Consider the following 19018-nt stretch of genomic DNA (forward strand, 5'->3'; position numbering starts at 1 on the left):
TCATCCGACAGAAGAGTTCATTATCTCCAGTCTACTGTACATGGGCTAACTAGATTAGAATAATGGGTGCCTGTTAAATTCCTATTAACTAGAAGTGCTGGGTAACAGACAAAAGATGATACCTTGTCACAACTGATGTTCTAGTATGCACCTATGTTTAATTAAGCAATCTGGCTTTGTCTGAGATCAGAGAGAAAGAGAAAGATGCCCTTTTCCCAACAGGTTAGAAGTTAGAATGCTGTTTTGCTTTCTAAAATACTACTTGGACTTTTCTTTCTGTGTCAAATTAAAGTTAGTTATTGTGTTGAGGAAATCAAGGTGGGTGCTTAGCGATTCTTCAACACCCAACAAACTAAGCCTGGTCTGTCTAGGGCAATACATTTAAGGAAGGCTTTGCTGGAATAGTATTGAGACCATCAACTGGCTTGTACCACTTCACTCTTTTACAACTATGGAGTTTCAATCCACGCTGTCCCTCACTTCCAAAGGCCACCACTACTATAGTTCACTCTTGAGCAGTGGGTGCCTTTAGTCCTAAACATGTCCAAGAATCTGACTGCACCTGCTTTAAAACTTAACTACATCAAAGTACTCTGGGGTGTATTTGGCACCAAAGGTACCGAATGTAAATGATTGAATTGACATCAGGAAACATCCCTGAAGGCAGAAATGAAACTGGGAAGGAGCCAGAGGAGTGGCTAGAAGAGAACAGGGAGAAATATGGGAGATAGGGCAAAATCTTGTTTTTACCTAGGGCTCCAGTGACTCTATGGCCAACCCTGCTTTCTGGAAGCAGAACACCGACTGGGAGATTTGCATAAAAATCAACATCCTAATCATTTATATGCAAAAGCTAGTGGGCCTGTTCTGCTCCCAGTGCCCAATGTGCAATCCCATTGAAACCAACAGGGTAACACACACACATCACTGAGAGCAGAAGTTGACCCATTCTTTTTTAAGGGCAGTTTTTTATCCTCCGTGACACATTAACTAAGAGCTTTTCTCTCCCAAGCTTGGAAGGAGGAATGAAAGACTTCTGGACAGCTGTTGATTCTACCTTAAACAAAAGTAGAACACGTATGTGCTCTGAAGTCCTCCTACGTGATACTGAATGCTGTGTATTCTAACTGTACTGAACTAAATGATATTGAACATAAGTAACATTTTAATCATGGAGTAGCTTTTGTTTGCTTTGAAAGCCACAAAACCAAAGAGGAAGTGTAGGAGAATGTGGGCAGGACAGTGGCAAGAAACCTCATGACCTCATCCTTTCCACCTCCAGGGGATTGGCTGGCTGATGTCTGGAACAGCATTTAAATTCCAGAAGGCTGCAGATGTCAAGCAGTAGAAGAGGAGAGAAAGGGAAGTCTGAATCCTTTCAGAGCAAATTGGCTTGAGCTGCTGCACACTGAAAGCTAACAACAACCCTGTTAGATTCTACCCTTCTGATCCAGACACCACGAAAGGTAAATGCACATTTCATTACCTACCATTTGGTGCTGCATTACGTTTTTATTCACATGAACCTCAGGCAGTAGAGTTTTGAATAGTCTAGTTTTTAGTTCAACTTTAAAAACATTCTAGTTCCTCTGCTGAAGGGTGAACCGTCAGAGCCGTAAAGTTGTCTTAAAGAGGGCTGCAGCACACTTCGTTAAATTACGATTTTAGATCTGTTCGTACATTTAGGGATGGAGGAAAGAGGTGGTTTAAATTCCTGCCACTGAGTCAAGTGCTGGAAATTTGAAGCTGCCATTTGAAAACAAAAGAGTGTACTGCCAAAATGTAATCATTGTCGTGTCACATGCCACTCTCTTCTGGCAGACTTGCAGGGCTTTGAATGAGCATCCTGGATGGGATATTTTACTTTTCTTTTATAACAATTGAAATTTCATTACTTCTATACAGTATCTGTTTAATGCATTGTTTAGAACATAAGAACAGTCATAAGTGGTTCAGACCAATGGTCCATCTAGCTCAGTATAGTGGCAGGTACCAGATGCTTCAGAGGGATGAACAAAACAGGACATTTATTGAGTGATCCACCCGCCGTTGTCCAGTCCCACCTTCTCGCAGTGAGAGATTTAGGGACACCTAATGTATTCTTTACTTAAAAGCAAATATCTCTGCCTCAAACTTCCGATTCTCATAGACTCTGCATGGGCTTTTTTGTTTTTTGTTTTGGTTTCGTGTTCTGTTTTGTTTTTTTAATTTGTCCTTCAATACCTAATCAGATACATGGCCTCTTGGCTTCAAGTTTCTGGAAAGACTTGATCCACCAAAAAGCAGCTTTTGTTCATATGAATTGATTTTTGTATTCATTTTATTGCAACTTTAATTCAAATTCTGTTCTGAAAACTAGATCTATACTAACTGTAAGGGGAACAAAAAATAATTTGTCTTGCTTTCTCTGTTTGTATGAAACTAAATCTGTCCTTTATCAGCATTTTTCTTTTATTCCTAATGCTTTTCCCTCATTAGCTCAAATCACCAGATTGCAGGACTACATTTTGTGAGGAACTGAACATCATCAGCTCCTAGCTTAGCACTTTGAAGTGTCAGGTTTTAAATTCTTTACACCTCTTCTGGTGTGGGATTATTGAGATTCTGCTCCCCTCCTCTGATTAGCTGCAGAACGGGGCAGAGGGTGTAGAGACTGAGAGTGAGAGAGAGAGAGAGAGAGAGAGAGAGAGAGGTTGGCATGGAGAGTTTAAATCCTCAGTGGAAATTTCAGCTGAGCACAGTGAAACACAAAGAGAGAATCAAAAAGCCTATAGAATGTTTGCAATTTTTTCATATTGTCAGCTCACAGTGACAATATCTTTTCCAGGTATAATATCACAATGAAGATTGCAGTGCTTTGTTTGTGCCTCATCAGCATTGCCTTTGCATTACCAGTAAGTATATCAGACATGTAACAACAAGAAAAAAGTTGTATATTTCCTTCAAATATTAATAGTGAATGTATACTGAAAATTTCTTTCCTCTCTTCTCCCCGCAAGGTGAGTAAATCAAGGCGTCATGTCATCTCAGAGAGCTCTGAAGAAAACCATGTAAGCTTTTTTTTACAATTCATCTTCTCTATCATTCACTTACTACTTATTTAATCATCACCACGTCAGCTATGTTAAATTGCACTTTCTGATTCATTGTAACTATAGCTGTTCACAAAACTTTACCTAACTTGAATTTTATGGCCAGATTCTCATCTAGTGTAAATCAGTGTAGCTTCATTGACTTCTGTGGAACTGTGCCAATTTACACCATCTGGGTATCTGGCCTAATACCTTTAAAAGACGTGCCCTTGCGTATCTTTATAGATCCATTTGTTTAATCACAAACTTTTAAACTCAAGCTTTTTTTTTTTTGCTTTTTTTTTTTTTAAAGGAGTTACAGTATGGCATAGTCTTGATGATTCACACCAATCACTGTGAGCCAGATTCTGATACTTTTATTCATCTTGAGTAGCACATTACTCCATGAATGGACCCATTAATTTCAATGGGACTGTTCTCCGGGTATGGTACTACTCAAGGTCAATAAGGGTATCAGAATCCGGTGCTGTAAGCTCACCCCCAAATCTCACAAGTTACCATAGAAGTGGAACTAATGAGATTTAAAAATCAAGGACACCTCATTATAACACAAACTTGTTTTGATACGTTTCACTTGTATATTTATATGCACTGCTCCACAGGATGCTATTAAATGTATTGCAGAATATTTTGCAAAAGTCACAATATATTTAAGGAGGAGTTTCATATTCAAAAATAGATAGATCCGCATTAAATGCATGGACAGAACACTCTGATAAATGTATAGAACAGCCCACTATCCGAAGGCCTGATCCTGTGAAGTACTCCACCTCCTCAGCTTGAATGGATTTGAAGGTGCTCAGCACCTGACAGGAGGTGCTCTGCACAACGTAGGATAGTGTCAAAGGAAAGGTTAATTTATGGTGTATTTGGATGTGTGTGCCTGCATGTATTTGTCAAATAGTTCTAAATCACATACTGCTGATTTAACGAGCACACACCACACTTTGCCCTTATACTCTGTGCCGCCCCAGTGAAGTCACTGAGACGCTACCAGATATGTTAGTCAAGAGAGAGTTGGGCTCCGACAGGCCAGAAAATGACTAGCCACAGCAGAGGTGTTCAAAGAGGGGAAGAAGCCAGGGCAATCACGGTCCTTGCATAGTAAGGGCTCCCTCCTACTGCATCTGAAGCATTGGCCACCCCAAATGAGCACAGAGTGGTAATGAGGAAGTGGGGACATAATTTCTCTCCCTCCATGCAGCTCCGCAGGTGCCCAATGGGGAGTATGTGGCACCCCTTATGAGCAGAAAGCATGCTCACCCTGGATCCCTGCGCTCCAGCCTGAGCCCAAACGCAGTGAAACAGCCCTTCAGCTCATTCCCTGTGAGCCCTGGCACAGGCCAGCTGTAGGTTTTTCTTTGCTGTGTAGACATACCCTGAAGGAGATTGTGCCTCCTAATGATCACACTGGGACATTGCCACTCCACACAGCTCCTTTCTTAGAGCTATATCAGTCAGTGACATTCTCGTTTCTTACCTTGAGAGAGAAACCCTGTTTGGGCAAGGGACTCTTCTGTTTTTTTCTTTAGAAAATAAATGACATAATTGGTCCAGGTGCCAGTTAATGCTTAACCCTTGTGCCTCACATACAATGATTGCATAGTAACCACAGGTAATCAGGTCACACACCAATACAGGCTCAGACCAATGACTGCAATAGTGATAGCATGCCTGCAGGGTTGCAATGAGTAAGCTAATAAAGGCACTGGATCTGATTCTCCTCTCATTTACATTGGTTTTACACTGCTGTAACTACATTGACTTCAATGGAGTTACTTTGATTTATAAAAAGAAAAGAAGTACTTGTGGGTACCTTAGAGACTAACCAATTTATTTGAGCATAAGCTTTCGTGAGCTACAGCTCACTTCATCAGATGCATAAAGTGGAAAGTATGCATCCGATGAAGTGAACTGTAGCTCACGAAAGCTTATGCTCAAATAAATTGGTTAGTCTCTAAGGTGCCACAAGTACTCCTTTTTGCGAATACAGACTAACACGGCTGCTACTCTGAAACTTTGATTTATGTCAGTGTAAATGAGAGGAGAATTAAGCCCCTTATTTGATTATATGTATTTTATGTAGAGAGTGGTGCAACCCACAACATTTGGATCCAAATCCAAACTTCCCCAAAACTAGGAGGTGTTTGGTTCTGCAGGTGGAGGAGGAGAGAGTGTTCTGACTATTACTGACACAGGAACCAGCTGCAAAATTCTGATCTGAACCTTCACAAGGTTCAGGAATGTTTACCTCCAGGAGTTTGGTACAGGCACACCTCTAATATTATGTCCTTTCACATCTAAATGTATATTTGGATTGTTGACTTCTTCTGCACTTTATTCCCATCTTAGTAAATGATTAAAAACAAATGAGCTCCAAAGGGAGCAGGTATTTCACATGCCATATCTGTGTGAAAATGAGTTCCTCTGATTAAAGCAGATTCACCATTTGCGTTCTCCTCAAGTCATATGCTCCTATATGTTTCATCTTGAATTGTGACCTTGGTTCTTATTATTTTCCAGGATTCCAGGAGCCATCATTCTCACAGACATCACCACCAGCAGGTGCATACAAAATCACATGTGAGACCAGCACAAACACAAGAACTTCTGGTGCCACCTCAGCAGGTATCTAAAGCCACACTATACAGCTACCTGCAGAAATGGTTAAAAGAGAAATTTATAGAAACCCTGCTTTGGTAGGAAAATTTTGTACAGTAAGAAAGGTAGCATATAAGACCCTTACTGATAGCCACAATGGTAACTAATGCAAGCATGGAGCTTCTATCATCTCCCAGAATAACAGACCTAGAAGAAGGTTAAAATTAGAGCAGGTGGAATTTTTCTAATTTCCTACAAAAATGCGTCACAATTCTTGTTGTTGCCATTTTTAGACCAGCTGGTCAAAATTTCTCAAAGTCGAAAAAATTTGAATTGTTTCCACAATTTTTGTGGGAAACTTGTCATAATTTTTTTTACCAGCTGTATTAGGTATGTTTCTCCACATTTACATGTACTTTTCATATTCTTTTTCAGAGCCATTTTTCTTCAGAAGAAAGTGTTGAGGACAGAGAGCAGCGGGTAAGTTTTCATTGACACATCAAGCCTTATTGTGTACAGCACAGCAGCAACCCTATCACAATATCTATTTTTTCTAACAACAGTCTCCTCCAAACTAGTTCCTCAGACATCTGTTTCTAAGTAAAACAGAACTCCTGGCAGGATCAATGAAACGTAAAGCAACCAGGTTTCTAAAATTTGCAAAGCAGCTTACAGAACCTGTGGCTCTATTCTCCTGCTGCAAAATGTAATTAGCTCCCACTGAAGGGTTGGGAGAATGAGATCTGAATAACAATTATATTGAAGAAATCAGCATAGTAGATCCCCAAACAATCTACATAGTGTTAAACTAGAGGGATCCACAAGTGCGTATTTGATGGACGTCAGCCTCTAAACAAATTCTGCATCTGTAGTGAAACCATTTATGACAAAACCTCAATTAATGAACAAACCTACTCAAACATACATAAACCTGAAGGACAAACCTTAGGATAAATCATAGTCTCTTTGCTCAAGGAATGTGTCTCATCATGGGAGTAGCATGGAGCTGCTACCACATTTACCATGCCATGGTAGGATCTTATCTGCCTGCCTCAGCTTTAGAATGTACAACAGTGTCATACACTTTGAGGGAGCCACAAAGAGACACTGTAATAACCTCACATCTATAACAACACAATTGCATGCTGCACTATTAAATTGTTTCTATGCTTTTCAGAGCCTTCCCAAACCAGCAAGTGTAAGTAACGAAGATGATGGTGATCATGATGATAATGATTCCAATGACACGGATGAATCAGATGAGGATATTGTCACCTACTTTCCCACTGAAGCCCCAGTAACTACGCCTTTAACTCCTGCCATCCCCACAAGAGGAGATAATTCAGGCAGAGGAGACAGTGTGGCTTATAGAATGAGGGCAAAAGCAAAGTTGGTAGACATATACCATAAGGAGAAGTCTAGCAAGCTCTACAAAGCTTTGGGAAAGGTAAATACCATTTGGCAATGGTTCCTGGGTTACCATAAATGGAGGATGATGTTCAAAACGGAAATTTCTTTGTGGGCATTAGCTGTGGAGGGGATTGACAAGTCACAGGCAAAATTAGAGGGGTGTATTTCCACTTGTTATGGATACATAACTCATTAAAGTTAATAAGTATTATATTCCTATATGCACTGCGACAGGAAAATAGTCCCACTGTTCCAGGTGGCCAGCAGCCACATCGTATAATCATGTGTGAGACCTGAGGCCAGTACTGAACTGATGTTTCGTATAGTACTATAAAACATTTGTTATAGCTCTGTAAATGTACACGGTGCTTTGAAGAGCATGTATAACCTCGGGGGCGGTGGAACCAGGAGGGCAAGTGCCCTCGCAATGGAAATATTGTGGGAGCTTGACCACTGCCTAAACTTATGCACATCTTGTGAGTGGGTGTGTGTGTGTGGGGGTGCAGTGGTGAAAGCAAGAGGAAGAGGGGCTGGAATCAGGATGGGGAGCAGGAAATGGGAGGGGTGGAATGTGCCCAAGAGCAGGTAGGAACCCCCAGGACCCTCCTTCCCAGCCTGGAGCAGGCTGCCCTCAGCCAAGTCTCAGTACCTCCCCTTGCTCCCTCAGGAAAGCTTATGCTCAAATAAATTGGTTAGTCTCTAAGGTGCCACAAGTACTCCTTTTCTTTTTGCGAATACAGACTAACACGGCTGTTACTCTGAAACCTATAGGTTTTGAAGATCAGCTGTTAGTCTCTAAGGTGCCACAAGTACTCCTTTTCCTTTTTTTAATTCAAAAGGCATGCCCTGTTTCAGTGAAGTATTGCAGTGTTCAGTGATTCATTGGCTCCTCATAATCTAGGATGCCTGTTAATTATGCTTTACCTTTATGTTTGGCACAGTTCATCGTACATGATGTCACAGAAGAGGATGACAGCACACCAGAAAGCCAGCAGGTGGATTCCTCCAAAGCCCCGTGTGCTGCATGCCCCTTTCCAGGGAAATTTGACATGAGCATGGAACTGGATGACAGAAGTAACATTCAGGACAGCAGTGAAGTCAACAGGAGGTCACATGATAAGAGCATGGAAAATGGCAGCCAACAGCAGCTTGACAGCGTGGAGGCAGACAGCGACAACAGCAAACCTGATGTCACAGAAGACAGTCACATGAGCAATGAAAGCACAGAACAGCAGCAGGCCCAAACTGAGGACCTGCAGCAGGTTGATGTCCCTGAAGTCAATGACAGCAGTCAAACTGCTGAGAGCACTGAAGACACTCAAGACCATAGCAGCATTGAAGACAATGAAGTCATTCTTTAAAACAGAAAAAAAAAAATCTTTTTTTTTTAGTTAAGGGGAAACATTCATTTCAAGAATTGTTTGCAAATGTAAACACATTGTGATTTTGATCTCTAGCTGTAGCAGTGGTTAGTGGCAACTTTATTAACCAGGCAAACTCAAGTATGTTGTATTAGCTCTCCTTTCCATTACAGAAATGTAAGCCCTTCTACTGCGTATTTTACTGTGCTTCTCTTATGTGATTCTGTTATGTGTTTGTGATTCTGTTACGAAGAGAAATATAGAGAAGCAAGACAAATATAGTTTTACACACAGAGCAAATGTTACCTGTTATGATACTGTACTTTAATGGTTTTAGAATTCCAGTGTATATTTTGTTGTATTTTGTGAGTTCAATAAAACTACAAAACCCTGTACTTAGTGTCAATGTAATCAATGGAGACTACACATCATACTGATCTCACCAATTCTTGCTCAGAAAAAATGAGCTATTTGTTTTGATGAACATTACCACTTTAATTTCCTAAAATATGAACGATATTTAGTCACAAAAGTTTTAGGAGTATACAAATGCATTCAAAATTAACAGGGACTTCTTCCATTATCACAAAGAGTTATCCTTACTTTAACAACAAATTGTTCTTTTAAAAAAATGGAATCTTATCATCACTATTTATTTACACTCACATTGGCTGCTATTGTCACGACTTCAGATTTATCCCGTCCCCACAATACACACACAAATTGACTGCAAAATAATTGAACTGTACCCTCAAAATATTATTTAACATATCGTTAAAATTAAATACCATGCTGCCCACTATGGGCCCAGTTCTGCTCCCAAAGAATGCACTATCAAAAACTTTCATCTGCTTCAGTGGGAGCACAATCAAGCTCTTTCCTTCTGTCTATCCCTTCTATATTTAAACTACCATTTCTACTTTTTTGGTCTTGCATGCTAAACTGCGGCATTTCAGTTGCCAAAGTAGTGAGTTACTCTGGTTTTAATCCCACCCAAGACAGTGATTGGTGATTTATGTGGCAGTCTCCACCTCCCGATAGAAATCCAAAAAGGAGTTTGTCATGTGTAATGTTACCTAGTAACGCAAACAAACAAACGTGTTCCCCCAAAGATTTTCTCAAACTGTCCCTATTTATACAAGGACTTTGTAAAATTCACATTTTGGATCCACATACTAGTATTCTCCTTTTGTATTCAGCAGCCATTAAACAACAATCCGACATATTTTTGCTTTGTAACAATGGCTAAACCAGGACAGAATATGAAAAACAGAAGAGATTTTTGGATCTAAAAACTCTCCATGAAGCTGCAATAAATTTTCACTTTAGTGATTTCAAAAGGGGCCTTGTTTTTGTTTTGTATTTCACATTTTAAACTTAAAAGTCTGACAAGTATTTGAATTTTTTAACTAAATCAGTAGCTTGCAAGTATTACCTCTAGTGGCATGATTCTAAAGCTAAAAAATGTTAATTTCTCTTATGTGCATGTCTTGCCAATAGCAATACAGTGAAAATTACTTCAGTGTTGAATCTCAGTTTTGAAAAAAGTACAGAATGAGTAAATTTAATCCAATTATGGAGTACATTTAATCAACTGCTAAAAGAATTTGTGTCCATATGGAATATTTACTCTGTGACAAGAAAATGACATTCTCTACATGTTCTAAAACCTTTAAATCATAGTCTAGAGCAGAGGTCATCAACTGGTTGATCACGATTGACTGGTCGATCCTGGAGCCTCTGCCAGTTGATCGTGATCTCCGGCTGCTAAAAGTCCAGCGGTGCAATGGGGCTAAGGCAGGCTCCCTGCCTGCCCTGGCCACATGCTGCTCCCAGAAGCCCTTCTGCCCCAGCCCGGAGCTCCCTCCTGCACCCAAACTCCCTCCCAGAGCCCACACCCTACACCCCAACACTCTGCCCCAGCCCGGAGCCCCCACCTGCCCTCAAACTCCCTCTCACAGCTTGACCCCCTCCTGCACCTCTGCCCCAGACTCAGCCTCAAGCCCCCTCCCACACTCTGAACGCTTAGGCCCCAGCCCAGAGCCCTCATCCCCACCCCCCGCCCCCAGCCTGGTGAAAGTGAGTGAGGGTAGGGGACAGTGAGTGATGGAGGGAGGAGGGGAATGGAATGAGCAGGGCAGGGCCTTGGAGAAGGGGTGGGGCCTCAGGGAAGGGACAGGGTAGATCCTGGCTTCCACTTAAATTCAAAAAGTGATCCTGTGCGTAAAAAGGTTGGAGACCACTGGTCTAGAGAAACAAAGTCTAAAATGAAAACAACAAATGAAGAATGGGGGAAAAGGGAAAAAAACCTTATAATAAAAGGCAAAAGCATAGGAACTATGCTCACAAAAATGTTTGTTTTTACTATAAAGACCTGTAATTAAATAAACGTGCTGGCTCATTCCTATATTTCCCCACCCCCTTGCTCTCTGCTGAGCTGGGGGGAAAGCAGTGGAGACTGTAGAACACTGTGTTGCCCTGTCCAGTCGCCAGTCTGCAGAAAAAAGGAAATAATATTCTCAGATCAAAGGGGATTATTATGCTTGGGACAAAGCCACAGGCTTCCTGAGAGCCAGAACAGCAGCCTGACTGGGCTGCGGGAGAGACAGCTGGGCAACAAGTGGCAAAGAGGCAGGTAGAGCTCTTGCTCTTGGCAGGTAGCTAATAGCAGCCAGCAGTAGGCAGGAGCACAGCAGTATTGCTACCCCCACAGGTCAGACCCAAAAATATCATGAGATTTTTTTTTTCTAAGAAAATAGTAGGCTGTGTTTTTAGTCAGTCTTTTGATTTTTTAATGCCCCCTCCCCAGCCGCAGTGTGTGTAACAGTTAACGTTGCCCAATATAATTGAATAAGGTGACTTTGGCATTTGCTGCAGGAGGCCAAGGCAATACTGGGAAGTTGCACAGGGTTTACAACGACACTCTGCTATCTTCATGATCTTGACCTGGATGGCCTTCGTAACCCTAAGGGCTGGGTGGGTTCGGGAGTCGTTTACTAGTGTGGCCTAGGATATTTGCACCTTTTGACTCCAGCAGCCCAACTAAAAGAGTCCTCAGTTACACAAAGTATGATAGTGTTTATGGGAACTCATTGAGAGGAAGATCCCATAGAATTTAGGGCTCAGCATGCTTACAGCACTTGCCTCCACACAGGTGGTACACGTAGCATGAGGCCGCTATGTAACACCACTCACAGCAACAATGGTGTCAGTTACAGATTAACTATTCCCTAACTTGGCTCATTTCTTGTAGGCATCACCATAGAAATTAGTTGTGAAGAGAGATTTGTTTAGCAAGGGTGTTCCATGCAGAGGGCCTTGCCAAATTCCCGGTCCATTTTGGTCAATTTCATGGTCATAGGATTTTAAAAATTGTAAATTTCATAATTTCAGCTATTTAAATCTGAAATTTCACAGTACTGTAATTGTAGGGGTCCTGACCCAAAAAAGTAGGGGTGGCATGGTATGGTGCTGCCTTCAGAAGTGGTTGCCTGGCCCACAGCCGCTGCCCTCCGGCCACCCAACTCTGAAGTCAGCACAGAAGTATGGGTGGCAATACCATGACCCCCTGCAACTCCCTTTTGAGTCAAGACCCACAATTTGAGAAACGCTAGTCTCCCCTATGAAATCTATACAAGCACAGAAAAGACCAGATTTCATGGGTGGAGACCAGATTTCACAGTCCATGATGCATTTTTCTTGGTTGTGAATTTGGTAGGGCCCTGTCCATGCCTAAGGGCAGGATGGAAAAAAAATGCAAAGACAGTTGTGGGAGAAGAGGGGACAGGCACACACATGCACAGACTAAAGCTTTGGTGGGGTGGAGGAAGTGAGTGAAAGAGCCAGTTCAATTTGGGGTATATGCCACTGAATAAGCACACTAACCTTTCCCCAAACCCTCAGGCTGGCCCTGTGTATGTGATCATAATGACCAGGAGTCCGTCTGCACCTTTGAACTGCGATAAAGAATTGTATTGTCGGCTCACCCCAAATGCTAAGAGTGGCTTTGGGTGGAGCTCTCACAGAAATACTGGCAGACAAAGCAAATCATCATCTTGATTTATTATTAGCGACTGACAGAAGATCTACAGTACAGGGTCACTGAAATGGCAGGGACCCTGCGCTGGCCAGGGATGATTTTTTGGTGTGTGTAGGTTTCTTGTATGTGTGTGTTTGGGATCGATGAATGTGTCTGTGTGCGTGTGCATTGCACAGGGGTGCACACAGGGGCTGGATGGATGCGGGTGCAGGGGGGGCTAGGAGGATGCGAGGGTAAAAAGGTAGGGGGGGGGCACGTGGCTGTGGAGGGAGGATGTGGGTGTGTAAAGGGGTGTATGGGGAGGGAATGGGTCAGGGTTGGCCGGGGGAAGGGAGGAGGCGGTGGATGGCCAGCAGTGGGTGTGTGTGGCTGCGCGCTGGCTCCGCAGCCGCGGTTCCGCCTGGGTTTGAGGCGGGAGGGACGTTTCTCTCTCCCCCCTGCGCCCACCCGGGGCCGCGAAGAATGGTGGGCGGGAGGCTCTGGGGGCCGGTCGGGGCGGGGCTCGCGGGTGGGGGCGGGGGGCTGTCCGGGCCCGGGGCGGGTTCTGGGGGCGGGGGGCTGTCCGGGCCCGGGGCGGGGCTCGCGGGTGGGGGCGGGTTCTGGGGGGGGCCGGGGCGGCAGCTCTGCGCGCGGTCCCGCCCCGCCCCGCCCCGCCCCGCGGCTGCGGCGTCTGGGCGGCTGCAGCGGGCTGATGGCTGGGACCGGGGGCGCCAGGGCCGCGCTCTCCTCCCCGGGCGGCGGGCGACCGCTGGGGCTGGAGCTGGAGCTGGGGCGGATTCAGGGACCCGCGGGCGGGCCCTACTCGCCGCCGCCCTCCTCCTGCTCGCGGCAGGCCTGGAGTCGGGACAACCCGGGCTTCGAGCCGGAGGAGGCGGCGACGGCGGCGGGGCCGGTGCTGCGGATGGAGATGGACGTGGAGTGGGGCAGCCGCGGGGCCGCCTCCTCCCCCACCCCCGGCGCCAGCAGCGCCCGGGGCCCGGCCGGGGAGCCTGACAGCGGCCGGCGGCGGCGCCGGCGGGGGGAACGCAGCGTGGGGGCGGCTCCGTGCCCCAGCCCCACCGGGGGGGACCCGCTGGCCCCGCACCTGCCCCCGGATGGGGTCCCTCCGCCCCATCGAACCGCCTGGGCCAAGCGGCTGGCTCGCCGCCTGCGAGGTAGGAGCCAGCCCCGCTCTAAAGCTGCCCCATGGGCTGGGACGCCCCGGGTCCTGCCCCCTCCCGTGGTGTGCCCCCCTTTTCCTGCCCCATGGGCTGCTCCCCGTGTTCTGCCCCCCCCGCCCCATAGGCTGAGACGCCCCTCCCCAGCTTCCCTCACATTCAGTCCCTGGAGCCCTCTCACCTATTCCCCCTCTCCCCCCCGCTTTCAGCCCTTGCCCCTTGTGTTCGCCATTTGGACCTAGTACTCCATTCCCGCAAGCGCTGTAGCTCTTGCCTCTTTTAGATCCTTTCACCCCCACGTTGGCCCCCCCCCCACACACACATCTGTTCACAACCTCGGCCCCTTGTTTTAGACTGCCCCAAGCTCTTTGCCTTTCTTGCTTGTGCTGCTTCTCCCAGGGTGTCAGTTGCAGGGGATGCTTTGTAGGGAAGAGAGCACACTGAGAAAAGGTAGGTCAGGCTGCATCCAGAATGTGCAACCCTGTTTGTGACCTTTTCTGGAGGCACAGGGCCCTCGAGCCTGACACCAAATCTCTGAGTGACCTTGGGCCAAGTCTTTTCATCTTTCTGCCGCAGGCTCCCTCTCTATGTAATCAGATTGATGGGTACTTCCCACACAGAGGTGGTGATGGGATTAATTACCTTTTTGTACAGTGCTTTGAAGTGCTGCCTAGCTTCCAAGTGTTGTCATTAGCTGCCAAAGTGAAAAGCTTACATACATCATCTATTTGTTGCAGTAGTCTCGGTGGCCCACTGTAGTCCTATTGCTAAGCAAAATTGACATTGCAGATTTCAGAGTAGCAGCCGATGAAGTGAGGTGTAGCTCACGAAAGCTTATGCTCAAATAAATTGGTTAGTCTCTAAGGTGCCACGTTTCAGAGTAGCAGCCGTGTTAGTCTGTATTCGCAAAAAGAAAAGGAGGACTTGTGGCACCTTAGAGACTAACCAATTTAAATAGTCTGTGTGGTATGTAGATTGTAATGGATTTTTTACCACGAGTACTCCTTTTTTTTTTTTTTTTGACATTGCAGAGTAGCTCACTGCGGGGGGTAGGAAGTCAGCTGGGGTCCCGTTTTGTGGGGGAGAAGTCATGGGCAAAAGCACGACAGTGTTTTTCTGTTTTGTTTTTTATGGTTGCATAACATCAATATTCATAAAAATTAAAAGGCTTCTGTATTTTAGACTCAGGATTTTTCTTCATTTCAAACAAAATCTTTGTAACTGTAAAAGTGAATGGTGAATGGAGTGAACCACTTTTTCCATAAAGTTTGCAACTAGATAGATAATCTGAACTGGTGCAAGCTGGCAAATATTAGGTGACACAAACTGCATTCAGTTTCAGGCCTGAGGTTTGCAAATCGGACAGTTGCTTGTCCATTTATTAATGACATCCCCCAAAAATTTTTGATATAAAAATATTCTGTGAATTGAGCCATCTCATGTCAAAACAAAATGCCCTGTATTTATTTATTTATTTGGATGTGAAAGTCAAAAGTGCACTGTTTCAGGTATGCAGCATGCATGCTGTGCATCAATTTTTGTGAAAGATTGCACAATGAAATAAGTTCCTGTTTTGTGGTGTGAGATTGAAAAGTGGACAGTAGTGATTGATTATAGTATATAAAAATAAGTATTGTTGTTTGATGGATTTATGGCCTTTAGCATTGTTCCTTGAATGTTATCTGTGTATATAGCTAGTGCTTGGAAAAGGAGCTGGCTTGACAGATGTGGAAAGTGAAGTCTTTTTTTTTTTTTTAACCAAGAAACAGGTACAGTCTAGGCAACTGTAATAAGTTTCCCATATTTCCCTTCCGATATACTTTGCCATGTTTGTCTACATTTAAAAAATAGTCTGAACATGACTGCAAGTACTTGAATTAGATGGCACAATACTGACCATGACTTTGTGATGATCGCAGTGTTATCTAATTTAATGCTATTGGATCAATTGTGGTTTGTGAAACAGTATTGAAAACAATCATGACTACACTAATGTGATCAGTGCTAGCATTAGAACAGTTTTCAATACTGGTTTGTGGAACCTGTTGATAAAGATGATTGACTGTACAAAACACCACTTTCAGCAGCAGTTAATCTTTTAGTGTAGATCCAGCTTTTGTCCCGAACTACCTGAAAAATACATTTTATTCCTCTGCTAGTCCTCTGAACTATCCAGTTACCTTAATATAATTTTTTAATGATTGGCCACTCCACGCTGGGGTAGGAAGACATTGCCTGCTGTACAGTTCAAACTTTGTCAGTGTATGCCCTCAGGAAATCTGTTTTTTTAAAATACGCAATGATCCTACTGTACTACAGTTGAACTGGTTTTAGAACAAGTGGGAATATTTTTTTGGACAAGTCCTTCCACTGACTTGTAGCACAGGGAGCTGAGCCTGAAGTGGAATTAGCATCTGAGAGGAAGACGTTGCCAGGAGAATAAATTGCAAGGTATGGTTCTGTCAGTCAGGGAGATCAGTCTAACACAAATTTCTCAGGCAAAATAAGCAATTTGGAAGGTGGTGCACATCGGTCATTGAAAATTTACCTTTTTTTGTGGTGCGGGCCCATGTTGAATCACCAGATCCTCTTGGTATGATGTTCCAGCATGCAGTCTATTGGTGACTGATTTAGTTCTCTTTATGCTATTGGCTGGGATGTCACTAGTAAAGTGCATGCTTTGTGGAAACTGGTGGGCTTACATTTTATGGTTTTGCAAGATAAGAAAATAAAATTTTAAATTACTAATGTCCTCTAGTTGCTTGGGGCATTCTGCATATTCAGATATATTTTACTTAAATGTATGGGTCCCTTTTGGAAGAAAAATAGCTTGGTTTCCTTTGACTAATATTGGGCTTGTATATGCTAGATGCTTAGCGCACTCAACTCCCACTGACTTCAGCCCAATATTTAAATGGTGTGAATCACATGTAAGTATAGCTAAAGTTCCTACAGAAGCCTCTCTTCAGTTTCTGAGTGAAGAAAAGATGTTATTACTATACACTATAAATTCTCAGAGTTTAGAGATAGCACTTATTTTTGCAAGCAGTTATGGACAGACTAGTGTCCTTTCCTAGCACATCTATAACAACAATCTTCTCTAAAGAGGATAGTGGATATAGGGTAAGTAATGAAAGAGAGAGGTTCCAAGTCTGAAATGTTAAGGTACAGATTGAAGGATGCTTACTACAGATAAACTGAACACCTTTATATCAAGGCCTAGTGAAATTCACTGTAGCATAACTTAAGGAACTATTCAATCTAGAATTGGAAACACTCTCACTTATTTTTGATGTTTAATGGAGAACAGGGATGTCACTGAAGAATGGAAAATATGGTACTTACAAAATCTTTTAACACAAGATATGTTTAAATATGAAGTCAGTTATGCAGCAAAAGCCTTAACAGTATGTTTTAAATGTTGGAACAGGCAAACCAGAGAATTAGATTGAGAAGATTCTCTGCAGTAACTGGTGCATTGTTAGAGTAAATAAACTGGTAACTGGAAGCACAGAAGGTGATAAATAGGGCCCTACCAAATTCACGGCCATGAAAAACGCATCATGGGCTGTAAAATCTGGTGGCCCACCCTCACCCTATGAAATCTGGTCTTTTGTGTTCTTTTATCCAATACTATACAAATTTCATGGGGAAGACCAGCGTATCTCAAATTGGGGGTCCTGACCCAAAAGGAAGTTGCAGGAGGGTCACAAGGTTATTTTAGGGGGCCATGGAATTGCCACCCTTACTTCTGTGTTGACTTCAGAGCTGGGTGGTTGAAGAGCGGAGGCTGTTGGCTAGGCGCCCAGCTCTGAAGGCAGTGCCCTGCCAGCAGCAGTACAGAAGTAAGGGTGGCAATACCTTGTACCCCCCTCCCCAACTCCTTTATGGGTCAGGACCCCTACAATTACAACACCATGAAAATTCAGATTTAAAAAGCTGAAATCATGAAATTGACCAAAGTGGACCATGAATTTGGTAGGGCCCTAATGATAAGTAGTAGTCATAATGGGTTAAGAACATAATGGCCATGCTGGCTCAAACCAATGATTTGTCTAGGCCAGGGGTTCTCAAACTTCATTGCACCCCGACCCCCTTCTGACCAAAAAAAAAAAATTACTACATGACCCTGGGTAGGGTGGCAGAAACCCGAGCCTGGGGCAAGGGAGGATGTAGGGGGGAAAAGCTGAAGCCCAAAGGCTTCAGTCCCAAGCGGGAGGCCTGTAGCCTGAGCCCCACCACCCAGGGCTGAAGCTGAAGCCTGAGCCATGCTGCCCAGCGCTGAACTTGAGTCAAAACAAAGTATTTTGAATTTATCCTGATCTTTGTATTACAAACCACCACATGATCTTTGCATGATGGCAATTGTCTGTTACAGAGAGGGCCAATATTGAGTAAGGAGATATTTTGCTGGTTAGGACTGAGGTATATTTGTGATCTTCCCAACCTGGCTCTACATTCTTCCTCTTCTGCGCTAGACCTTGCTTCAGTCATTGCTGTTTTTCTGTTGCTTTCATGAATACTAAATGCATCTACCTAGCATTTTCCTTTAATGTTTTTCTTATTTGAATTTCACATTCTTAATCTTTTTTTTTTTTTTTTTTTTTTTTTTAAACAAGGAGCCTGCTACATTTGACACTTATTGGGTCACAGTAGTCATGAAGTTGATGCTTCACTAAGCAATGTGAACTTCAGGACATGTATAAGGTTCCTCTTTTATGTTTGTTTTGGGAGGAGGTGATGCTTGAGGATGGCAAATTTAGGGAGGGTGAGGTTTTATGTTTCTGATTTGCTGTATAGCTTAACTGTTTGCTGCTATATATTATAAGCTTGCTTTTGGCTTGTTTTGTTTTTTTAATTGTTTTAAAACATCTTAAGGGCACTTACAGCTTTGGAGGTACCTTTTTGTTTATAAATCCAAATATATACAAGCTATTTAAAAATGAAAGGAAATGTAGCAAAACCTGTGTGGCTCAAACAAATTAAATGTATTCTGTGGACAGATTTTTACTATGAGATGAAGTTTCCTTTGTTTGAAGTTCCCTTTAATCACTACAGTGTGACACCTCATCTGAATTCGTGTAATCTAAGGATATGCCTTTCAGGCAATAAAAGAGAGAAGGAAAGAGAAATGTTAGTTTATGGATTTGATAAACATTTGATAAAGCGAATGGTAGGTCACTTCAGTATGGATCAAAAGTTCATGAATAACTTTATATGTCAGTAATGGGATGCTGAAAATGGTAAATTATAGCTAGAATTGAGATAATTTTGATGGTTCAGAGATGATTCCAATCAAATCTTTACATTAAAATGACTCCTTGAACCTGCAGTATTCTTGATTATCTAGAATAATGT

General features: G+C 43.4%; 2 protein-coding genes across 2 annotated transcripts in view; both read left to right on the plus strand.

Annotated features, from left to right (window-relative positions):
- Positions 1-1315: 1315 nt before the first annotated feature.
- On the plus strand, positions 1316-8778 carry SPP1 (secreted phosphoprotein 1). The gene is made up of 7 exons (XM_074949971.1): positions 1316-1466; positions 2828-2894; positions 3000-3050; positions 5616-5720; positions 6129-6173; positions 6871-7140; positions 8045-8778. The coding sequence occupies exons 2-7, from the start codon at positions 2841-2843 to the stop codon at positions 8462-8464; spliced, it is 945 nt and encodes a 314-aa protein (XP_074806072.1). The 5' UTR covers positions 1316-1466; positions 2828-2840; the 3' UTR covers positions 8465-8778.
- Positions 8779-13194: 4416 nt separating this feature from the next.
- Positions 13195-19018, plus strand: part of PKD2 (polycystin 2, transient receptor potential cation channel) — a 42566-nt gene continuing 36742 nt past the window's right edge. The window contains exon 1 of the mRNA XM_074950569.1: positions 13195-13657. Within this exon, the coding sequence (XP_074806670.1) occupies positions 13195-13657 (463 nt within the window). The remainder of the gene's footprint in view (positions 13658-19018) is intronic.

This window comes from Natator depressus, chromosome 4 (genome assembly GCF_965152275.1).
Source record: "Natator depressus isolate rNatDep1 chromosome 4, rNatDep2.hap1, whole genome shotgun sequence".
In the NCBI taxonomy this organism is placed as follows: Eukaryota; Metazoa; Chordata; order Testudines; family Cheloniidae; genus Natator; species Natator depressus.